The sequence below is a fragment of the Frieseomelitta varia genome, unplaced genomic scaffold, assembly GCF_011392965.1.
Source record: "Frieseomelitta varia isolate USP_RPSP 00005682 unplaced genomic scaffold, Fvar_1.2 scaffold_976, whole genome shotgun sequence".
Classification (NCBI taxonomy): domain Eukaryota; kingdom Metazoa; phylum Arthropoda; class Insecta; order Hymenoptera; family Apidae; genus Frieseomelitta; species Frieseomelitta varia.
The window spans coordinates 39173-64736 of record NW_025110785.1 but is presented as its reverse complement, the minus strand read 5'-3'; the positions used below and the strand labels follow the sequence as shown (position 1 = coordinate 64736).

Sequence of the window (25564 nt, the reverse complement as noted above, 5' to 3'; positions counted from 1 at the left end):
CTTTAAAAAATTTAATTATAAAAGAATGTTTAAATATAATAACTTTTTTAGAAACTATTCTTTTAATGACAAATGAAATGAATAATGACGACAAATATATAAAATCAACAGTACTTAACTACTACCTGAAGGGGCATTTGATTGTTCATTGCATATAAGGATTGCTGATGGGGGATCTGGTGGGGGACTTGATATATTGCTCCAGTTTGAACTGGCAAACCACCTGGATGATAAATCGCAGTTGGTTGGCCTCCACCCCCACCAACTCCTGACATTCCGACTACTTGTGCATTAGAGCCTCCTTGTCCCCCTCTGTGACTAATACCTCTTGGCTGTTGTGGCCTAGGGCCTTGATAATAACCCTGAAATTAATAATTAATAATTAAAATTTATAATATATGAAGTTAATTATAACACAAATGAAATTTACAATATACTTTAAATATTTCTGATATTTTATATAAATATTATATAAATATTAGCAGATTGATTACCAGGCGAAATTTATACATTTTGTCTATAGAACTGAATATTTAATTTTCATGAAGTATTATGTCACAATAAAAGTGCAAGGAAAGTGTATTTTTTATTTCACAGTATCATGTAATTTTTTTATGTTATTTAACATGTTTTATCCATGACATTCATTTTAGTTTAATCGTTTCAAAATATTTATAGGAATAGGAACGTGAGTTATCAATGATCACTGTGGTAGCCAATGCGTTAATATGTAATACACAAATTCATTACAATTAATAAACGATAATAAAGTTTTTGTAAACACTATATTTATTTTTACTTACTTGAGACGTTGGTCTTGTTTGTGTTGGCCCATATACTTGTGATAGAGGCTGTGGCTGGGGTTGTAAATGAGCCTGTTTTCCCATTTCCTGTGGTGACGGAGTATGCACAGGAGGAGTCGTTGTGGGAGCCGGACCTTGCGGCGGTTGTGACTGTACCCCGGGCGCTGGGGTTTGTGGTGGTGCTTGCCCACCAGCAGGACCTCCTGGTGGAATACCTGCTGCTGATTGTCCTATGGACTGTAAGCCGCCGAGTGGTGGAGGTCCTCTGCCCCCAGGTACTCCTACAGTCCCACCTGCCCCAACCCCCTGGCCCCCTGGTTGGGTGCCGTAATTTTGACCTGACACATGAAAGTCTGATCCTGAAATTCAAAGTAAAAGAAAACATTAAGTATTACGTTTAAAATATCTGAGAAATTTTAATACAAAAAAATAATTGAATTTTGAAAATTTTGAATATACATATATATATGTATTTATTACAAAAATTATTTATTACAGTTATTCTTACGGTTTGTATTTTCATATTTACAAAAAAAAACATTAATATTTTATACATTTATATATTTATATCATACTAAATATTTTAAACACTTTTATAGGAAATTAATCGTTACCATATGTGCAAAGACAAATTTAATTCCTTCCAAATGAAATTTAAGATTTATCTTTGTGATTGCTTTAAAACGATTACAAATGGACAATTTAATACATATCCGTCGAATAATCGACGCTGTATGTTGTACTATAAAATCAAGGCATTTATTTATACAATGTAGAACACATTTCCGAGAAATTACTTATATCAAAGAGATATTAATTTTCTGTTCATGAGAATCTATTGTTTCGATAATCTTATCAACTTTAGAAGAAATTTTATATATGAAATGCGATAGGTACCCTACATGCACTATTGTATATTATTTGATTAATATAAAAAAATAAATTATTTTCCCATTTAAAATAGTAGTCGGATATTCGTATGATCAAACAATAATTCGAGAAGCAGTGATATCGTTAAATACTACAAAATGTATAACGAGATTTTTTTCATCGTCATTTTATCCTTCAGCTATTAAATATATGTGTCTGATTACGTGATATATATGTATATATAAAGGAAATTAAATGTACAGAAGCAAATTAAATATACACTAAAATTTGCATGTGCGCAATATTATCCTGCCGTAGAGCACTCGCCATTCTGTCGTTAAATGAATTACTTGTGAAAGCGATTATGCGTGGAATTGCATGACATCGCTTGACATGTCGTCGTCGTCGTCATTGTTTAAAAGATGTAGTACGATTGATTGTATATTATCAAAACATCAAACTAAGTAGGAATTATTGTATTCTCAAAGTCTCTATGAATTTACCAGAGGCATTATGTATGAGAAACGTACGTTTTTACAAAAACATGGGAATATATGTTTCATCACATGCTGCGACTTTATCACGAGAAAATACGTTAAGGACACGAGACAGATAAAAGAGGAAAAAAATATTGATATTCGAGAGCTCACCGTTGAAGATCGAGATAAAATTGGTTATTGTTTTTCGTCACGCAATTACTATGCTTATTCGTACAAACGGATTTTTTTTTACAATGAAGGAACAATGAAATAATAAAGCTCGAACGTGAGCAAAGAAATCGAGAAGACGGCCTCGCGAACGGCCATCTTTGCACATGTGGATAGGGCTTGGAGCAGTGCTGCTATCTGTAGTCCCATGAGTGCATTGATTGCTAGGAAAGGGGGGCGAGGCCGAACTCCATCACCAGGATCGTATTAACTATTGTGAAAATGCAAATTAAATGTATGTACAAATGTAATATGAAAAAAAAAAATTGTCTCCTACATATTTCATTAAAATAAAGAGCAGGAACATTAATCATATTTTAGAGAGTAAGCTGATCAATTTATCATGTTTTGATCAAATAAAGAAAGAGCTGTATTTTTTTTTTAGATCACGCATTTCAAGCTCGATGCAAAATATCGATAAATATATGTGGCTTTCCTGAATATATAATAATCGGCGATTTAAGACGTACATAAGTATCAACAGAGTGAAAGAACGTGGCCTGGAAAATACAATCTAGAATGCGATACGTCATTTCCGGTGCCAATTCTTTCTCTCTTCCCTCCTCTCTCGCTCACTCTGTTCTGCTCTTTCAAACCCCTACTACTTCATCACACACACACACACACACATCCATACATACACAAAAAAGAACATATTTCATACATTTTGATTTTTTAGCAAAATATTGTATAGAAAACAACTCACCAAATTTAAATATAAAAGGAAATTAGCGTTACATATAGAACGGTAACGCGTATGAAAAGTGAGGTTAGAACGACTGCACTCCAGCCACGTGGCTATACAAGAGTACAAGACATGTAACGATACAAGATCTGGTGGACACAGGATCTTTTAGCGTTGAAAAAATATTATCGTGTTATCGTTATGAGTTTCTTGATTTATGAATAGCGAGAAAACTACTTGCAGTCCTTTCAAATATACATAAAACAAGTAAAATTCTATTATTAATCTACATATTAAAAAGAAATAAGAAAAATGATTAAGATTTATACAAAGTATCTGAAAAAACACACAAAATACATTTGGAAGATAATTTATAATCATTATTGACATTAATATCAATATTGTATCTTATAAATTGTTGCTTTCATATTTAAATTTCCTTTAAATTAAAGAATATTGATTTTAAATATAATTTTTCAAAAATTGCTAATTATAAGAATTATTTAATATGATAAAAATATGAATTTATTTTCATACAGTATATCAAAATAAATTATGTTGAAACTTGTGTGTCAATCAAACAAGAAGTCAGATAGAATATGTAGTATTTTAACTATTATTTTAATGATTAATAATACTGGAATATATTAGTAACATATATATTTAACTTAAAGAAAACATAATCGACAGTAAACAAAATCGACTAAGTATTTGAAGTATAAGCTTCAAATTTCTCAGAATGGTAAGTTCAAATTTCTCTCGAAATCACAGAATGTTGGCGTCATCGCGACGGAACATGTCATGCAAGAGGAAAGAATCGAACGTACCTTCGCGACTGTACAAGGTAGAAAGCATTTTATCGATTGACCTATATCGTGAATTGTCTACAATGCCGCCCAGGGGCGCTTAAGGACTAACCTAAATACTAAGCTACTCGATATATCGATACAGTAGCCAATCGTAAATTACAACTGATTTATTAGTCAAACCTTCCCAGATCTTCGCGCGAAAATTTGAAATTATTTAAAATTATATAGAAATATTTATATTGCGTTAAAGAAATTAGGTTAAATTAAAATTGATCTTAGAGTCTTATCATTTACAATAATTGACATTAGCATTGCTAGAATAGTTCGATCTGATAAATTTACACTAATTCCAATACAACAGATACTCGTAAAGAAGTAACTAGCGTAAACTAAAAATATACTTCTTGTTACTATAAATGAAAATATCATAAATTTATTTTTATAATCATTGTGTGGTATAAATCGAGCTTAGCCATGTATCTACAAATAGATGCAAACGATTCGACTTCTGACAGATAGGGCACCAGGTCAAATTAACTACCTCCAGTGTGCTCGAAAATAACGGGCTTCACGTATGTACATCTCTTTCTATAAGTATAGATGTACAGTGTTATACACAGAATACATATTACTATGTATACATTGATATACGGAATAAAAAACACTCTTCGATTCGGTTAAAAATGAAGAATCATAGAAAATTGCAATAAGAAATTGTATCGCATTAAAATACATCACAGTATGAATTGATTTTGTTTTCATTTTTTTAGTTTAGTTCAATTTTAAAAATACAGAAGTTTGCTTAAATAGCAAAATAAACAGCAAAAATTGCTTAAGTAAATCAATAATTAAAAGCAAAGATAAATGAGTGTGTAACTAAGAACAAAGATAAATGAGCAGTATTTGAGATAATGCTTCCATTGGTCGCGAAAATATATGTCCATGATGGAGCAAATGAAGATAAAGCTTTTATTTGGGCAAATAAATGTCTAAAGTGACTGTAGCAGGAACATAGTATCTATTTCTATTTTGTTTATTAAGAAAAATTTTAAGATAATAGATGAAAATAGATACAAACTCAGTGTTTATTCAGCTCTTACGTTTCTGCAATACTATATATGAAAAAATTTCTTTGTCTCTCCTTTACCAATCTTTTCCATTTGACATTTTCTGAATAGTAAAATTCAAAATTTTTGTCATGACTAAGAATTGAATATGTGACTACTCATTTGCTTAAAATTTTGTATATAATTCTCAGTAAATACTATGTGCTAGATATTGTACAAATATAAATTTCTCCTTACATATATAAACATGTATTATTCGTTTTTTCATTATACTAATTATGTCTTTTAATTTTCAATTTCTCATTAAATTAATTAAATTTTGATAAATAATATCAAATAATTTATTGATTGAGCGTTGTTTCTTTAATAATACCAATTAAAGAATGAAATTAGTATGTTTTGAATTAACTTCTTGCTAAAGTTGAAGCTGCACTGACATTAATAGTAATATGTATGTTCAAAAAATAAAGAAAACTATTATTTTTATATCTGTGTACAACTGCTTTAATTGTACAATAAATAATTAAAATCTATGTATACATATACATATATACCTAATAATCGTACGCAAAATTAATCTAAATATTAGGCAATCACTTCATTATGAATTGATCAATTAATTTGTAAAATAAAATAATATTGCTCTACCAATAAATATATCCAGTCACTGAATTCCTAATAGATTGTTCATACAATCATATAATTCATTGCGTGTGAATTTTTTACTCGAAATACACATGTCAAAAAGCGAGCTGATTTTTTTGGGCCATTATAAAATAGGGCACGCATCTTTCAGTCTCATAATTTTATAAACGAACGAACTTTGATTCCAAATAAATATTACGAAAAATATTTGTAAAACCATCGATGCAATCTTTAACATCATTCTCTCCCTCTCCCACCCTCAGTTGATTGTTCTTATACTTACTAGTATTTGCAGTAACAACTCGATACTGTGGCGGTGCTTGCTGATGCTGAGTTTGTTGCTGTTGTTGTTGCTGGTGACTCAAATGATTAATATTAACAGTCAATTGATGATGACTTAGTTGGTGATTCAAGTGGGGACTCGGCGAGGGTGGTGGCTGATGGGCCGGATGCACGTGGTGATTGTGACCTGGCTGATTTTGTGGATGCGGGGCCGAAAGATGGTGATGGTGATGGGGCCCTCCACAATGTGGTAACAGACAGTGCATAGGTCCTACACCTACGGCTACACCCACTGCGCCCTCCTTCGAGACGCCGTATCTTGAAACCATCCTTGATGTACCTTTTTCTTCGATTCCAGCGTCAATGGTTTATACACCGCCTTGCTCGATAAGCAATCGATCAAAACGAATCGCTTTCGTCGATCGTTTCGAAAATCTTTTCTAACAATGAATTCATCAGGATTCGAGCAATTGATGTTTTGTTTCTTTTTACCAATGCAATAATTGAAAATAATTCTGCATAAATTTACTGACCAATTTTTTTACCATTGGAGCAGTGCAATCTCATACGTGTTCATTCATCTATATTCTTAAATGGTATATCGTATAAAAACACGTCTTTTCTGCTAGCTGTGTCGTAAAAATAAATTTTTTTTATTTTTCTCCTCGTTTTGCTCTGTTGACAAGCATAAAGCTAGGTTGGGTACATTGAATAAACAATAGTGTCAAGTGCAAACAGCTCATCGATATTTAACCGACACTACTTTCGTTGTCCACGGATCTCTCCATCGGCAATAGCACACCATGATGTCATCATCTACTTGATCGGCAATATAACACAGGGCTTCAGTTCATAAACGAAGCTCGTCTATCATGATAGTTGAATACGCCCTGTGGCAGAGTCACGATAGATTTCCTTTGAAGATGCTGGCAGTATTGTTGATTCTTCTTTTCCTCTTTTTGTTCTTCGATTTTCTTTAAACATTCATAATATTTCCTTTATTCGTACGTATTATTTCAAACTTTTTTTTTCTTCAAAACAATGTTCACTAATTTCACTGATTAAGGTGTTCAACGCAAAATGCGTCATAAAACATGTCTAAAAACGGAAATTCTTCACAACCAGAAAGAAGAACATAGATTAGATCTTTGTTCGGTGCAAAAATACTTAAAGTATTGTAAAATTTCCATTAATATGGTACTAAAACGAAAGGAATAAAATATATCTTTTCCGACCATTTAGTGACACGATCGATCGATAGTCACCGAATTTTCCTGCCTGAGACGTGTTTTATAGATAAAATGTCTGCACACGTGATAATCGGGAAACAACATTTTTCATTCGACACTTCTTTTCGGAAACAATACGAAAAAAAAAAGAAACGAATTCACTCGCAGGATTTCATCATTCGAGAGATACAATTGTTTCTATGGAATTCAATTTCTCTCCAGAAAATATCGCGCCACCATATTGTTTTTGTTTGCGATTCTCCTCGATGTTATATACCACCCGCACTCAACTGTCAAAACCTCTCAACGTGCAGATACACAACGGTAGAGACACGCTGAAACGGACGGACTATCGTACCTCTTCCATGCCAAAATCGATATTTAAGGCTCGACCGGCGTCTCCCTCTTCGCACCGCCCACTCTTGCCACAGGAAATTTCCTGTTCGCGGAGCACATGCAGGTTATGTCCACCAATAGATTTACCCACTGAAATGGGATGTTTGAACGTCACCAAGGGGAGAGCCCGTCTCACAAACGAAACCTCCTTTTCCAAATTTCCTTTCGCACGTTTTCGCTTCTTTACTTAGGATCACTCGAGGGAAGTCTCGAGACTTGGTGATCGGAGGTATTCGGCCGCGTGCCGAAAAATACCGAGCCGCGCGTGTTCTATGTGTAGTTCCCTCCGGATCGAGATTTATGAACACGATAAATAGCGCTCGCAGGTAAAGGAGCGAATTGTTCGCAGCACAATGCACAACACGGAGATTTTATTAATACTAGGAATATATTCAATTAGCACGCGTTCCGTATCCAAGGAGAAAAAAGTATATAAGAGAATGTAGAAGTTCAATCTGAATAGAAGAATTATCGAATTCAACGAAACCAAAACGGCGTCAAGTCCCGTTCCTAAGTTGCGCGAGATTCTTTTGTATGGACACTATAAGGTTGTTTTCGAAAATATCGTCCTTTTTTAAGGGCTCTCGTTCGATATTACAATCGACGTATATAAACGTGCGCGTTTATAACTAACGTAAGCACTCGGAGACGTAGACGAAATCAACGAAAGACGAGCGTACCCTTTTGCAAGGGACGCGACGTACACTGACTAAACTAGTCCTTCTCACTCGACCTACGAAACGCGACCCGTAGCCCCCTACCCGTTTCGCTCTGCAACTAAGAAGCGACAGGGTCGTGCATTGATTTTAGAAGTACCCTTTCCTATTTCGTGATTTCACGCAATTGAATTTTTCTTGATGCTTATAAACGTATACATTTAGATCATCCACAACAAAGAATTGAGAAAATAATACGAAATATGTCAAATAATTTTTTAAAATGGTCAAATACATAGAATGTTAAATACTGGCTTCCTACTTTACACTTACGATAATAAAATTTTATGTTGGAATATATATCAAACCAAGTAAGTATGGATGTATATTTTCTTATAATAAATTTTTCCTTCCAATGTGAATATGTAAGACTGTGTCGTAAAATATATTTTAAATCATATAATGTAATCTGCTATTTTGCACGAATAACTAAAGAATTTAAATTTCGTAATACGGTCCTGAAAAGTAGTCAAACGCCAAACCCACTGAGAGTCGAAGGTACGGCCGCGTGCGCAGACCAGTGGACAGAGTGCAAAGCCCTGCGCATGCGTAATGGACATCGACACGGCAGACCCTTCAACTCGCATGAATGCAGTAGGCGCAGCCCCACGACACTTGAGGGTAAGGTGACGTGCAGCCTTGTGCATGCGCGCATATAGTCCATTTGCCTTAACTTTGCCACGATGTCACACCCGTCTGTTTATACTTTGTACACTGTAAGAATCAAATGTACTTATACATGACAGAATACAGCAACGTTCCAGAATTTCTAGAAATTCAATCGATAGTAATCAATATAAATGAAATAGGAATTAATTTCTAACGAAATGATTAATTTTCATTTCATTAATAAAATTGCTAAATTTATATTCCTCAAATGAAATTATTTATGCATCTGTAATATAACGGAAACATATACAGATATTTTTTTGTACAATATTATTCAAATATTATTCAAATTCTCACAATCATGAAATTATACCTATGATATATTTATATATGCCGATACATTTCATATAAATACATTATGTACATCGACATTATTGAAAGTATTAATTAATTACAAAATCCCACATTTTTATACATTTATTTACTATTATTCTACGCATTATACTACGCAAAAAATGAAACACATTTTAAAGAAAAACTACGCATGTGATGCTCCTTATTATTCTGCATTGCGCGTTCGAAACAAATATAATTCTATACTATCCATGTCAGAATTTACATCGAAATTTTATATGTAATAAATATTTCCTATGAATATTGCATATTTTTTCTTGCTGTATCATTTGGGTGATTTTTGATTCAATTATATTTTTTTTTAATTTGAATAAAGTTGAAGATCATATACATGATATCGTATTTTATATCGTATTTTTATAATAAATTTATAAAATATCTTTCTTATATCAACATTTCTTAAATTTGAATTTAAAAGTGAAATTTGAATACATATAGATTTAGCAATTTTTGTACCACTATTACTCTAAAACTAATTTTCAATAATTATATGAATCACTATTTCCTCCATTGAATCGATCAACATCACAGTAGATGAAATCTTATCATTTGCAATTCAAGTTTCTCTCCCCTGTGAGCAACAATAAACAATGATTTAATGAATCAAAACATCTTTATGATCGTAAAGTATGTATATATATATATATATATATATATATATATATATATATATACACACATATATGTATATACACATATTGCTACAAACAACGAAGAACGTTCTTCCATTGTCGTAAGAAAAGGGACAGTGGGGAGAGTAGATTTCTTAACGACAATCAAGACGATGAAGCAGAGGAAGAAAAGAGTGATGAGTTACGAAGATGCACGAGTGTGTTCCATGCGTGGGCGAAAATGCACGAACGCGTGGATACAGAGAAGAAACACCGAGAGACGTGCTCGGCTTTGTTTAAACGAGGAACAAGATCCACGAATGATGTGTATAGGTTAGGTAGGTAACCCAGTTTCGCCGGTGCACCAGGCCAGGCTGCAGCAACGCCGTTCAACGATCGATACCTATATGCACCCGGTACTGCCCACAGCCTAGATTCGCTTGTCTAGGATAGGTGCAAGAAGAGGACTGCGTGACCTACATCTTACGAGGAAATGTAACGAAAATATGATTTAGAGATCTGAAATAAAAGCTCATTAACAATGGACACAATAGGGTTGAAGAAATAGTTCCATTGCAGTACTATATTAAAAATTTGATGAAGATGATCTTAGGGTTCTTGTCCTTCGATTATTCCTAGGTCACGATAAACATCTTTAAAATACTTGATACAAAGCTGACATAATTACTTTAAGGTATACGAAATTTAAGGTTCTAAATAGAACTTCCAATCTAATATAATCTCTCATTTTAAAAATCTCACGTATAATCATTATTCTCACAGTTGGATGTAATTATAAAAGCGTTACTCACATAAATTACTGATTATTATTAAAAATGTAATCGCATTGGAAGTTAAATGTATAATCCTATTTTTGTAATATCATTTAAAAAATTAAATTTCAATTCTAGAATAAAAAATAAAAAGATATTTATCTTCCAGTTAAATGCGTTATAATTTTAAAAATATGTTTCTGCAACGATTAAAAATTTTTGCATACAAAACGTTCAAACAATGACGGAGAACAGTCTTTTGGCATAAAATCATAAACGTGCAGGGATTTTATTTTTTCTGCAGATAAAGTATCAAGCAAAAAAAAATTAGTATCTATGCCTGTAATACATATGTTTCGTTTCTGCTTTGTGGCATAATGCACAGTACATATATTTTCATAGATAGACGAGAATGGAGTCCAAGCAGACAAAAAGACGAGGGAAACCGTTTGGGTCGTTTAGGTAGAAGAAACTAAAGAATTTCAGGGGGTGAGAGGTAAACTGTCCGCCGAACACGTACGAAATGTTCTATGAAGAAGGTACGGAAAAAGGGAAGGACTAGTAACCTCCGGCAACTTTTGGTTATCTCGGTTCAAACATTTCGCCCAGACAAGACGTAGTAGTTCAAAGTCCTCTGAAAACATAGCCACTGACTCATGTTTGCCAAAAGAATTCAAGGAAAACCAGGCACGGCGTAAACTTTTCCAAAATACAGAATGATTTACATTATTTGCGTTGTTACTGTTAATTGTGCCTCTTGGAGGAGACCTTGGAGGGAAAGGAGAAATTTTCATGAAATGAAAAATGATTTTACTAATACTAATCCCTCCCGAAACTATTTATACGAAAGATAGAATATTCAAAACGGAAAGAAGATTTAGATATCGCTTGTAACATTTTCAGGGACATTTTAGGGACGGTACTATTTACCCAAAGATAATCAGAGAACCGTTCGGTAGGTATTCGACATTGACCAAAAATGTACGTGCTTTACAGAGATTCCATAGAAAAGACAAGGAACGAGAAGAAAGTAGGCACAGAAGGTGCTCACGGACCATAGAAGTCGGTTTCCAGGGGTCTTTGAGCCCTCAAGCCGTTGACCTTGGAAAGGTAGCATGGAGATTTTGTAGTGTGAGAGCAGTAGTACTCGGCCTCTCTATGTGGGCGTTCAGTAGGAGGTTACAAGCCTGTGAGGAAAAAGGCTGGTTGCAAACGCCGAGGAAAAGAGTAATGCCAGCCAACGTATGTCTGGATAAAGACAGAGAGAGTCTCTGTGAAGGGAAGGTCGATATTTACCGGTCTTCCCCTTTCCCCCAGCCGGGCAACGACCTACCACCCCTTGCGTAGCCGTTCAACTCGCTCTTTTACCCTTCGTATCGCTTTCTCTCTTACATTCAATTGCCCTCCCTTCTCAAACCCCTTTGCCATTTCTCCTCAGACATACGTTCATCCGCCTCCGACCATTTCCCCCCTTTCGCCAGCTACCCTTAGTGTCGCTATCTTATACGTTATTGCGTTCTAACCCTGAAACGACCCAACTTGTGTCCTTTGAGACGTCCAACTACCAAGAAAGGCACCGTGGTCAAGAGCGGGGACTCGACCGTGGTTCGTCGAACAACACGTGAGCACGAAACAGAAAACCCATAATCCTGTAGTAAATCACAGCACTTTAATAAAATAAAATATGAAAAATCTAATTCTCCAAAATTGAATTTTACTGTTATATTAATATATTAATATGCCCATATTATAATTGTAAATGCGTATATGCCTTAAAATCAGTTAACATTATTTTCCCCTGAGGGGAATGTTAGACTATTTTTATAATCTGTTCTTTTATATAAAATATAAAACCCTCGTGATGGCACGAAACAAAAATATTCAACATATATAATAGATTTATTTTTACGTTCAATGTCACGTGTATATAGCGTAGTAAATGGATATTTTAGACTGCACATGCAATATATGCAATATAAAATAGGAACGGAAAATGATAATGTTAATAAATTTTAATACGAAATATATCTACATCGATATATATTATTTAGAATATGTATTAGAGTGAACTACAACATGACTATACTGCCATCTGTACATAATCATTTCAAATTCTGTCAACTCGGTCGGTAAAGGAATATGCAACTCAATTTTTTTCCGAGTAATTTAGCAAGCTTAATTAAAAATATACAATATATATGCATTTGAATAAAAAAACCCTTTTTTTCAATTATGTTAAATTTATGAATTATGTTCAGCCTTATCGAACACAATGGAGGTGGGGTTCGCACCGCGAAGGACAAACTCATCGAGCCAGGGAAAGCAACTTTTTGATTTCTAATTTTTCGACGGCAGGGATTTCCCGTGATCATATTTCATGTCCCTCGTTATCTTGCATCTTCTATTGTAGTCATACCGGACTACCAATTCCAAGGCTCGGTAAGTTTCTTAATTGCAATGGTCCCCATCATAAACGAGCTCGAAAAAGAGATGCGAAAAATAAATTCATCGAGCCAAGAATAAAACTTTCAGATTTACCATTTTCTCCAAGGCAGGGATTTCCCTTGACCGTTTATTTCATTGTTGTAGTCATGCCCGACTCTCAATTCTAAGGCTCGGTAAATGTCTTTATCGCAACTTTTCTACGACAACCATAAATCCAAGACATATGGCGAGGGACAATCCTGAGGGACACATCCTGGGACCATTAAAAAGTGCAAATACTATTTTCTGAGACCGACCTCGCTCACATCTGGAAACAATTACTATACCTCTCTAATCCCGTAACCATAAAATCCACAGCTATGTAAGATCAACGCACAAAGAAAATAGACAGTTAATGTTTTTGGCAATCGCACATAAGTTCCGGAACAACCCATTGACGTACGACAGTTCACGGTTCGACTATCAAACTCACTCAAATCTTATCATTTTACGAATTCAAGCTCTCTCTTACGACAATCTACATTCCTCAATCATACCAAACCAACCCCAAAAACAACTCTCCCTTGAACCAGCTGACTTTGATTAACGTTGAAAGACAGCAAGCCACCGATCTGCTCAACGCTCCTTATACGTCGAGGTCAGATCGACACGCAATAAATTATGTATCACAATACACTCTGTGTATTTATTAATAATTTCAATGTAATTCTTTAACTCCTCTATGCATTCATTGTTTTCAATTTTGAAAAATTATTGAAATTAATTATTTTCTTACTACATTTATGTTTTATGCTTTCGACACCGATATTTTATATGATAACAAGAAGGCAAAAACGTGGTGATGTAACATGTGAATATTTTAAACGATCGCGCGACGTATTTCAATATCCCAACTTTTCCTAATCACGATTGCGCAATAGTAGTAGTATATCCTGGTAAATATATGTGCCGAATGGAGCTCAAGTGGAAGTAACAATTTTAGTAAATCATCTAATAACATTTTTTTCTTTATGTTTTCATTCCTACTTGATGAATTTTAACAAAAATCATAATTAGAAAATAATAAATATTATTATTTTATCAAAATAATTGTTATTCTTATTATTCAATTATCACATATTTTGCAATAAAAAAACATAATGAATATGATGATAATTAGAAAAAAAGTATTGTAATGTAAGATTATGCGTACATTTGTACCAATCTATGAAGTTCTCTAGATGCCTATCTGACCGCATGTAGGTAACAGAGACATAGGTGACTCTTATACAAGTATCACGCGTAGGTAAGGTATAAATCAGTTTGTATAACATCATGCAATGAGACTAAAATTTACCTTGACATTGGTCTCAGCTTGCATTTATTACGTATATACATACGTGACGCGGTTACTTTGTCAATTTATCAAAATTTTTAATTTTCAAATCAGCAGAAGCACAAATAAAAATGGAAATTGTGTATTTCTCAAAAGAATCCTATGTGTAGAATCCTTTGTAAGGTGTAAAGTCGAAATTACACGTGAATATAAAAGATAACGCAAGAAATGCCTTGATTAAAAACGATAAAGAAATAAATTCTTTAAACAATCTTATTTCGGTTTAGCACATAGAGCAATTAACACATAAATTAGCACTGCTATATTTGTTACTGAGGTAGTATCAAGCATAAGTAAATACAGCATGATACTATTATTATTAAAATTTTGCAATCATAAATTTAATAGTAAAAGATATCAAATTTTATAAGTTTTATGTTATCTGATTATTTCATTCGGGAAAAAACAAAAGAAAAAAAGAAATATTTAATCTATAATTCAGAAGTTTGCAATACGTTGATAATATGATATAAAATATATTAGTTGATAAATTAATGGCGCAAGAATCCTGATCTTCCAGCTATGTATGTAGCAAGATTTAACGTTAGTAAAGTTTCATTTATCGTATCGTACTTAAGTTTTCGTACTAGGATTAGCTCATGCTTATTTTTTGTGTGCTCAATATTCGTGTGCTTATCGCAAAGCGGATAACGCCCACCATTGTTAATGGGTATATTTTTCATGTGCTTCCTTCGGATTGGAAATTTCCAAGGAACGTATTTCTCTTGTAATTCCATCGCAGAAAAATATCTCCAAACAGTCTAAACACTTTCCTGGAAAAAATATGCTCCCGCTTGTACCTAAACTCAAAAGCTATCTTATCCGACATGTAATGACTAAGTATTGGTGACGATATTAACTAAACCTTCAAGCTTGTCACTATTCCGGAGACAATCACATTTCTGACTCATACTACGATTCGTGATATCTGTTTTGAGACTCAGAACTCGAAATTGAAATACTACTTTCCTTACTGATATATAGGGGGAAATAACAACAAATATTCACGACACACAAAAAGATCTAAAATAACCATAATTGGAATTTATTCCAGAATTTAATTGTATATCTAATCATTTAATTGAATTTTAACTTATAAATTAAAACGATTTCGGGCGAACTTGGGTCAAAGTAATTGTAAAGTAATTGAAAAGTAAAAAATTATACGTGTATTCGCTCGTATATCGAGTTACATTATATCCAGAAATAGGATAATGAAACGAAGAATTTAATGGTTGTGTCAACAGCAATTTTGAAGAGAAAGTCTCCTCTTTGCAATAACGTAATGACCACAAAATGACCAGTTTAGAAATAACGAACGATAAAGACACTGATAGGAAAAAAATTTAGAATGTGATTAAAAGATAGAATTTAGAATTGATAAATGATAAAATTATTCAGAAATGATAAAATATCATCGAAAAAAAAAAAATAAATAAATCGGATCAGAAAAACGGTTCATTACAGAACTTTTGTTTATTAAAACATAATTTGTATAATATAAAAATAATTGCATAACTTATTTTTTATAATATAAAAAAATTGCATAAATTATATCGATACATTTAAAATCAAAACAATACAATCTACAATATTTTTTTTATAAGCAGCCAGGAAAAATAGTGTTGTATAATTCAACAAATAACAGATATATAATTTTTAAAAAACTTCCTATCGTAAACACCACCTTACATTACTTTAATTAAAAAAAAAATTAAAGTTAATAATTTTCCTTATTGTATGTGAAACCGTATTTTCAATATCTATCTTGTTTATCTTTCGCAGAAGTGTCTGTATATATAATAAAAGTTTTCTGACAAATAATATCTCTCGTTTTTAATAAAAATTCTACGTTAAAATGAAATCAAGTAATTACAAAAATCTAAAAGATGCAATGGTTAATGCAAACGTATATGAGTGTGAAAATTATTCAACGAGGTAGAAAGGTACACTTTCTACCAGGAACTGTTTAGAACCTGATTTATCAAACGATATGACACGCACATGTTAAATGTCACAATGCAAAATCGCTATAAACTTACACTACGAATAGGTTATGCGTATAACGTATTCTTGATACTCAAAAAAATATTATTTCAATTCGTTACGCACAAAAAACAATATAAATAAAAGGAATTGATACCATATAGATTTTAAAAGTAAAATTTCTAATTCACGTTTCGAAATGAAAATGTTTTTTTTTTAAATGTTTATAATGCATATGAATATATTGAATGTAAATACGTGATAAACAAATGTAAAAGTCATGTATAAAAATTTGAGATTGTCAACGTATCTAAAGTAGGCAATTATAAACTTTTGAGATATCGAATCGTAAGAGCCGATGTTCGCATTTTGGTTCATAGACTTTTACCGCATTGCTGGCGAAACCGCGCGACTGGAATTGGTCTTCTAATAAACTACAACAGCCCAAGTTCCGAAGATATTTTACTAATAAAATTCATCCTGATTATATTATTCTCCAAGAAATGTCAATACTTTTTAAATTGTTCTTTTTCTAATTTTCTATTTCGCCGATTGCATTCGCACGAAAAACCTACAGTAATGAAGAATGAGTTTTAACGAAAATATATTTTTAATTATCAAACATTTTGGAATGATCCTCTAATGAAATTACTTTATAAAATACCATTAACTGCGATAGAAATAAGAAAAAATACTAATTTTAAAAAATGGAGTTACTACGCAATTATCCACTAATATCAGAGATATTGCTCCTTTTTACAAAATAATATCAAAATTTAAATGTAATTCAAGGAATTGGTTATCAATGAAGTAGACATATTTCGTAAATCAAACAAATAATATTCTGTCCAGAATAATTGTGTCCAGAAATATTTTCTATCCTACTGTCTCTCCAATCAGTAATAACGAAGCTGCGATAAGTTTTCTTTCCTAGTCATCCTAACAAAGAAATTCCAAAATTTTCAGAAATGACAAAGAGCGATAAATTTTCGACTAACAACGGAAGTGGCATGTTTCTCAGGTATTCGGATTTAACAAATCCGAAAGGGTACAGCGATTAAGCGTAACGTAACCGTAAAAACATGGCTGAGTTGAAGAGGCGAAGAGATCAGTAAGAAGCAGGCAAAGTACGGTTAGTTTCTCCCCGGATGTCTGATGGCCTCTTTCTCGTGCAAGCGGCCTTGCCAGGAATGCACATTTTCTACCAGTTGGCCGTTTACTTTGGCTTCGATTCGAATCGATGCACAGACGGTCTACCACCTTTCACCCATCGTCTTCTAATCACGTGACCGTACTTGTTATTGTTCGACTTCGTCATTGTGTTTGTCATACGGATTGTGTTAGAAGTTCTCGGTAACTGATTATCAACTTTCCCTCGGACATTTCCTCTTTCTTAAAATTCCTAGAAGGTTCAAGGGTCCTTCGTGCCTGCTTTACGTCTTTCCCTTAATGTGATTCTATATACTACCGTCTTTCTTTACATAAAGTTCAAGGCAATAACGCGTTACTTGAAAAATAACTGAGAAATTTTCTCTCGTTGTCATTTTATTTTATAACAGCGAGAAGGTGTTCGTTTTGTATCATTTCTTGAATGTACTGCAATTTTAAAAATATCTGACAAGTAATTTTTTAATAATATTTAGTAATTTCTTTTTGCTGTCGTTATTATAGTTATTAAAGTGTTATCAATCTATAGACAAATATGGATAAATGTGTAAATATGGACCTAGTATGTTACTAACTAAAAATTTCTTTTTATTACTGAATTAAAACGTCGCTAATTCATATGCAAATGCGGACTTGGTAACAGATCACTCAAGATTTGTTACTGCACTGTTATTTGATCTGAACCGTTTTCAGTAATATAGAAAGAGAAAGGACACCCGTAATGGCGTTTCGACACAAGCAACTAACGAATTTCTAATGAATTTCAGTCTCGTAGGAAAAAAAATGATATTATTAAAACGGCAAGAGGATAAACTCTTTCAAGGTGTAAAACTGCAGAGTAGTTGAACTTGTGTAGAAGTTGAATTATACGTGTAAGAAATCCACAAGATGAACCAGTGACCTAAAATTTACATAAAATCCAATTCAAAGCTAGGTTTCCATGTTGGACTGCAGAATCAGCGTGATTACATTGCAAAATTCGTATCTTGATGCAGAGAAATTTTCAAATATTTCATCAATATTGAATTCACAACTTCCATGCAGACAATATCCTACGTAGAACGAAAAGAATAGTAAAAAGCTTAAATTTTTATTTCGAACAAGAGCTACTTTCTTTTTCTCTTATTCCTTTAAATAAAATTACAATGTAAAGGAACGAAGAGAAGTATCAAAAATTTCAAGCATGCGTTTGAAAATTAAAATTGTTATTTAATTGTCAAGAAAATAACGCTATCAGATATTGAAATTACTAATAACAATTAAAAACAACAAGACTGCTATGTGTGTAAAATCATTACTCATAGTTACAAACGTATTTTACGTATGTATGGAACTGAATAAGTAGCAAGATAGTAAAAAAAAAAATTAGAATATTATTCCAAACAATAAAGCGCAGTAAATTAATTACTGGTGCGCTTCTATTGTGAGCTCAATTTCATTGGTTGTCCTGAGCATTATGCAATTTTGTCGATGATGACCTTCACAACAAACAGATATTATTCAACAGGTCGAGAAAAAAGGCCTTGACAATCTCAATAGAATCTCAATCTAACAGTGAACAATAATTCTTTCGTTATGTACATACTGTATTGTAATAAAGTGCGATTAGAAACCATGTTCGTGATAACTACCGATTTCCAGAAACTGCAATTAGAAATACGCGGAATTACGTATCGCAAGCATTACAAAACAGTTTCTGCAGATCTTTGTAGAGGTTCAATTATTTCTTGCGAATTAAATGAAATTAAATTTCACAAATTTCATCCTCATGGGATGGGCATTTTAGTAAATAAATAATGAAAGATCATCATTTTATTATCTCCATAAGAGCAAATAAACTGCATATACACACAGTTATTTCATCATTCTAAATTTCATCATTATTTACTTTTGAAATTTCGCACGTGTTCGCATGTTACATACATGCCTGCGTTATATATTATTACAATTCGATATTGACCGTTCAAAAAATATCAGACGATCTTCAAAATCATACGCCTCTCGCGACACACGTGACACATCCGACTGATAAACTAAAATTTAGCTACTAAATCGTCACCTTACAGATGATCATTGACTCACGCGACATCTTCCGAAATCTATTGTAAGCACCATTTTACCTCGTACGTTTGAAAGTTTTCGACGAAATAATTTATCGGCAAAATGACAAATCGGTTTTCTTTAAGGATAAATAAATAAATATAACGAAAAAGAAGAGACACGAGCAGAACCAATTAATCCAAATTAATAATGCCAGTGACAAAAGTAACATGCTGTTTTGCAAACGCGAGTGACGTAGCACATTACTATCAACGAGAGAAGCATCAGTTCTTACGTGAAATATATGAGCGATGTGAAAACATTCGATCATTCGAATAAAGACAACTGCCGCGGAACATAAGCGTGACAATTCAACTTACCTATCACCGTGGACATTTTTCGGTTCATGTGCCGTTTGCGTTCCGTCTGGTCCCAATTTTTGTTACAACCGTTGGTAAGAAACAGCGACGACTGATAACATCTTTAGCGGCGTAATTGCCTATTGGTGATCCTATCCACTTTCATGATACCCAAACGTACGAGGGTAACATACGAGGTCTCTTCGTCGGAGGATATAAGGCCTATATGGCGCGAATACTCGAAAGAACAATGACGACTATCTAAATGAATGGACACTGCTCCTCATGCTTCCTAACGAAAAGACCGCTCGTTGAAATTATATAACCTCCGCGACAGCAAAAGACGATATGATACTGACAAAACGATGTTTTTGTGCGAGTTAGTAGCCACGAGACCCGGCAATACCACTGCTGTTACTACTATCGTTAAACTCACTCTCCGTACGGTAAATCACTAAGTTTTCGAAAGGATCGTTTCGCTTGTCAACTATCGGCCAATATCTCCCTCGTATCCTATTTTTATGCACGACACTCACATTGCGCGACAATTTACGGTAAACGCGTTTTGTTCGCACACTTTTGACACGCGTATCTGAAGAAACCATATGCTGCCTGTAACTATAATTTCGTGCTCAATACACAGACGACGCAATTCGTTTATTGATAAGCGTATTATCGTACACAAAGGTACAAATCGTAAAATTTTCGGATGAAAGTGAATTAGGTTAATAAACGTATTTCAAAGAGAGAAAAAGTAAACGTGTTTCCGTAGCTGTGGTACTTTAGATTACAAACGATTACAAAAATAATCTTGAAAATATCCATAGAAAAGAGGTAAGAGAATCCTGTAACAGTACCATGTACAATCTCTATACTATCGTGAATTTTCTATACTTGTGATGAAGTTATTACTCGATTATTTTCACTATAAGGTAAATAAGAAAGAAAGAAAGAAAAAAAAAGAGCGAGAAACGTGTGTACCGTGTGGCTTGATTGCCACATGTACACAGACTATGCGCAACATACAGCCGAACTCGATGTTCGGATGTTTTCGTATGTCTTCGGTACGTTAGCTATGTCGCCTCGTTTCATCCTATTCTCTTTCCCTCTTCCTTTTGCGGATTCTTTCCCTGTTTTCTCTTGGGATACTTCTTCGTACATCCTTTCACATAGCCCATATGTCTATGATCTTTACTGTCTCAATTCATCCATTAAACAAATCTTAATTTAATGGAGGAGAACTGTTCCCTGCGATTCAACAGATTGATCCCCCACTCTCTCTTTCACGTTTGTTTTTATTTATACACGCATTCAGCATATTTTTCTCCTCACTTCGTACTTTTCCTACTACGCTTTCTCGAAGGAAGAATTTATGCCGAAAGCGGAAACTAAAGTAGAAAATAAAATGAGCTAAGAAATCATTGATTCGAGGAAAACTAATTCATGTAGGAGGAATTATTGTGCCAATATAATAATGTCAAGTATCTTGAATAAGGTCATTCCACGACCGATTAATGCCTGTATTTCCGCTACGTGAATTAATATATAATTATAATTCTATTCATTGTTTTAATTGCTCCCCATTTACGATTCTCGAAGTATGAAATTTCTGAACTTGTAACCGCAGGAAAAAAATATTAATTTTCTAAATATTATAGTTTATCAACTTCATTGTTTCGAGAAATATTTTGGAAATATATTACTACATAATTTTTTTATTTAATTGAAAAATATAATTTGTAAAATTCTTGATTGTATTAAAAAAATTTAAAAAAATTGAGGATTACATAAATTTGACATATCGGAAAATAGTAGAATTCGCATAATTACGTCTTTCCCACGGCTTCCATAATTTCATTACGTTAATTTCCTTGGATGTTTAGTCGTTAACCAAATATAAATTAAATAATTTGATACAGAACATATGAAGGTATATAAAGTCCAATAACCATATTAAAAAAAATTAAATAATTTAAAAAAAGTGATAACCGAGTCCGACGTATTTCAAAATGTATGCAATAATGAAACTGTAACAACGTGTTATTGCATCAACAGAATTTAAATATTACTCACAAAATATTGTTATAATAAATATAGTAACATAAATGAATTGTTAAAATTATTCGAAAAGTAAATTGTTTAAATTAAATATCTAAATAACAGTAACATCAATGCATTATTTTTAGACCAGAAATATACAAACTATAAAAAATTTATTAATCGACTTGCATACAAGTGCTGCTTTCTTTGTTCAATTAATTTTATTACTTTTTCAGTAACATCTTAATAAAATAACGAGATAGAAAATAAACGCGTTATCGTAGACATTTTTACGGAATATCCTTAATGGATAGCCACATGGACCGCATGGTAATCCTAACCTCAAAACCTAACCTTCTTCCACTTAACGAACATATTGAAAGCTGATCGTATAGAAAAGCGTACATATACAATAAATAAGAGACACATGCCAATACGTATAAAAAATCAAGCGAAATTGAAGATAAAATTGCAATAATGTGACTATGTACTCACCAGCATTCGGTACGAAACGCGGTGTGTTTGTCGTAACCACGGTGTTGTAGGTTTGAGGCGAATGAACACTCGGCTGATTGACGTTCACTAGAAGTTGAGGTTGATGCTGTGCCGGATTATGATGCGACTGTGGATGATGGTGATGTTGGGGCAGGTGGTGATGTTTCCCTTTTGTTGGCATGCTCATCGCAAGTGTAGACCTCCTTTCTTTAAACTCTCCACTACCTTCAAAGCTTGTTGCCTTATGTGGTTCGCTGTGGTCCTCATAGGTACGTTATTTTTGCACGTGCAAAATTTAAGCGTTACGTTTGTCGAAAAACTTCTTGTTCAGAGTAAACTTCGCTGAAAAATTGGTAGTAACGTAAAATGATGATAAACGTTCGGTCACCCGTACGGAACTGATGGCACACGATGCACGCGCGCGCACTTCAACCACGGTTAATTTATACGCAAAACTATTTCTCCACTTTCTCCATACTCCGCTTTTTCATCGAAATATGCCTCCGTTTGCATTCACGCCGACAAATTACACGATTTTTCAGCAGGCTGTTCCTCTCCGTTGGCACATTCGACCAAAAAGTGTTTATGCTGTCTATCGCTTTCTTTTTTCTCTCGGATTCGCGCGCGGTTGCAATATTCAACTGCGCACGGTCATTTATTTCTTCTCGTAACTGCTAACAAGCTATTGTCGCCAATAATCGCACATAGGTCGTTGTATCTGCTTAAAGTAACGCTTAAATAGCGTTAAATAACTTGTTTTCTTGTAAGAAAAAAGAAGCGACGCGCACGATATATTAAGCACACTACAGCACGCCTCTCTTTCCATTTCCTATATAACGTTTCATAATGGCAATATAAAAATCTTCTGTTTACACATTTAAAGCGGCGAACCATTCGATATGAATAAAAAATCGCTGATAAATAATATTTTCAAATTATTTAATTGTAGATCACAATTATATGCGCATTAATTAATTTATGCAAAAAATATTATTTTTTTCGAAACGATACAAATGGATTTGTGGTAACGGAAAGAAACAAAAATTATTCAGCAACCAATCAGATGTTTGGCATAAACTACACAATGAATATAGAATCAGTCGTATAACTATTTGATTGGTTGTTGGCCCAAGTAAATTATTTAGATAATAATGTACCTAGACAAACAACGTATTTTATAAAAATTACTTTTAATAATAAAATTTAAACCATTTTTGAATGTTGCAATATTTTATTTTAATTTAATTTTACTTTAATGTCGGGAATATATATGAATTTGCTATTAAACTAATATAATTATAAAATAAGATAAATCGTGTAAAAAAATGTTACGACTTTAAATGTAAATGTTATATCAACATATTTCTCCAAACAAATACATTAATTCATATATATATTTTACTAGATATAAAATCATATTTTACTAGATATACACACAGCTACATATACATACACATATTTGCTTTTATATCTAATAATTACTATTAATGGATTAAATTACTACATTTTTAACATTATTACATTTTTATCATCTATTATTGGTCTAGTTTAGTGTAGTTGTACATTAAATGGTTATAGAAATATCATAACCACAATATATTTTTGAAGCTCAAAAAATAATTAAATTGCTGACAAATAATTAAACAACAGCAATACGTATGAAAAATGATATGGATACACACATATGTGATACAAATACGTAGATATAAAATGATTTAAGAAATTGTTAGATAAATTTGCCACAATAATTTCTGATAATATTAAAAAATTGATCTTAACCGTAATTTTACTTTGCATAGTTCGGACCGTTCAACACGTTTCCTTTACTTTTTGTCACAAATTTATCTGATTATTATTATTTCAATATTAAAAAATGAGTTCTCGCGGTAAAGCGCAAACTGAGCAATTAAGAAAAAATTTAGAAGCACAATTGGACAGACTAGTACAACAATTAGAAGATATAGAAGAAAACCGGTATAATTACTGAATTACATTTTCTTAAAATTATAATATTTAAAAAAATTATAAAGTTGTTTATTTGGAATTGATGTTTTTCCATAAAATTATTATATATTATAGAAATTTATTGGATGCAGCTGCTTATGAAGAAGCTATGCAACTCACAAAAGAGGATTTACAAGAATTCAATGGAAGTTTGCAAAGAATGATATCTGGTGACACGACATTAGTTGATCAACTGGGTGCAATACAACTAGTATTTTATAAATATAGATATTTTCTAATATTAAAAAATAATGAATTATAAAATTTTACAAATATTGTAAATGTATTTACAATTCTAACTAGGCAATTCAAGCAACAATTAGCGAAGCATTCAAGACTCCTGCTGTCATCAGAATGTTTGGAAAACGCGAGACATCACAGCTTAGAGAACGACTAGCTCAAATTGACTGTGATGTAAAACTTGGAAAACTAAGTAAAGAAACCAGTGATCATCAACGTGCGGAGGTATTAAATGCATTGAGACAGCTTGGAGAAAAATTGGAGCCTCAAGAATTACAATTATTGGAAAAATTAATGCTTAATAACATTGATACAACAAGTTATGTACAAGTAACTGAAAATATAGATAAGGGTCAAATGGCTATGGCAGCAGTAGGTGATGAAGTTAGAATTCAAAATATTTAAACTTTGAAATATATTTTTATAAAAATTTCTTACTTTTTATTAAAAATATGATAGTTCATATAAATTGGAGAAATAATTGTGAAAAAAGATTGAATTAATAGTATATGATTTCATAAAGTTAAATAATTTATTACAAATAATATATAGACAATATTGATAACTCAGCATGTATAGAAATACATATTGAAATATGTATTTTCAATTTTAAATGTAGTGTACTGTCACTTATTGTAAGTGAATTGGTTGTAATATGAAAATTTTGTTTTCTATTTTAATTTCATGAATCTTTATTTTATTATTAATTTTAATTAAATTTTAATGATTTAAGATTGAAAATGTTAACAATTTTCAGTATAAATTCAATTTTATAAATAAAACTTAAAATATATACA

The 25564-nt window shown here is 32.6% G+C and overlaps 2 protein-coding genes across 8 annotated transcripts in view; one reads left to right on the top strand and one right to left on the bottom strand.

The window, feature by feature from the left end:
• LOC122538246 (eukaryotic translation initiation factor 4 gamma 3-like) overlaps window positions 1-23297 on the bottom strand; it is a 41718-nt gene extending 18421 nt beyond the window's left edge. For 2 of the 7 annotated variants that reach the window (XM_043672159.1, XM_043672165.1), the window contains exons 1-3: window positions 5870-6842; window positions 804-1162; window positions 120-362 (exon numbers count right to left, since the gene is read on the bottom strand). In XM_043672159.1, coding sequence (XP_043528094.1) covers window positions 120-362; window positions 804-1162; window positions 5870-6197 — 930 coding nt within the window. In that variant the 5' untranslated portion in view covers window positions 6198-6842. Of the gene's footprint in view, window positions 1-119; window positions 363-803; window positions 1163-2323; window positions 2495-5869; window positions 6843-20009; window positions 20993-22523 lie in introns of those variants that run through there. The other 5 variants (XM_043672162.1, XM_043672163.1, XM_043672164.1 and 2 more) reach the window with 5 other exon arrangements.
• A 702-nt stretch (window positions 23298-23999) lies between these two features.
• On the top strand, window positions 24000-25239 carry LOC122538255 (protein LZIC-like). Its single transcript, XM_043672186.1, has 3 exons — window positions 24000-24497; window positions 24603-24738; window positions 24831-25239. Exons 1-3 carry the CDS (start codon window positions 24397-24399, stop codon window positions 25170-25172), a joined length of 579 nt encoding a protein of 192 aa, XP_043528121.1. The 5' UTR covers window positions 24000-24396; the 3' UTR covers window positions 25173-25239.
• The last annotated feature ends 325 nt before the right edge of the window (window positions 25240-25564 follow it).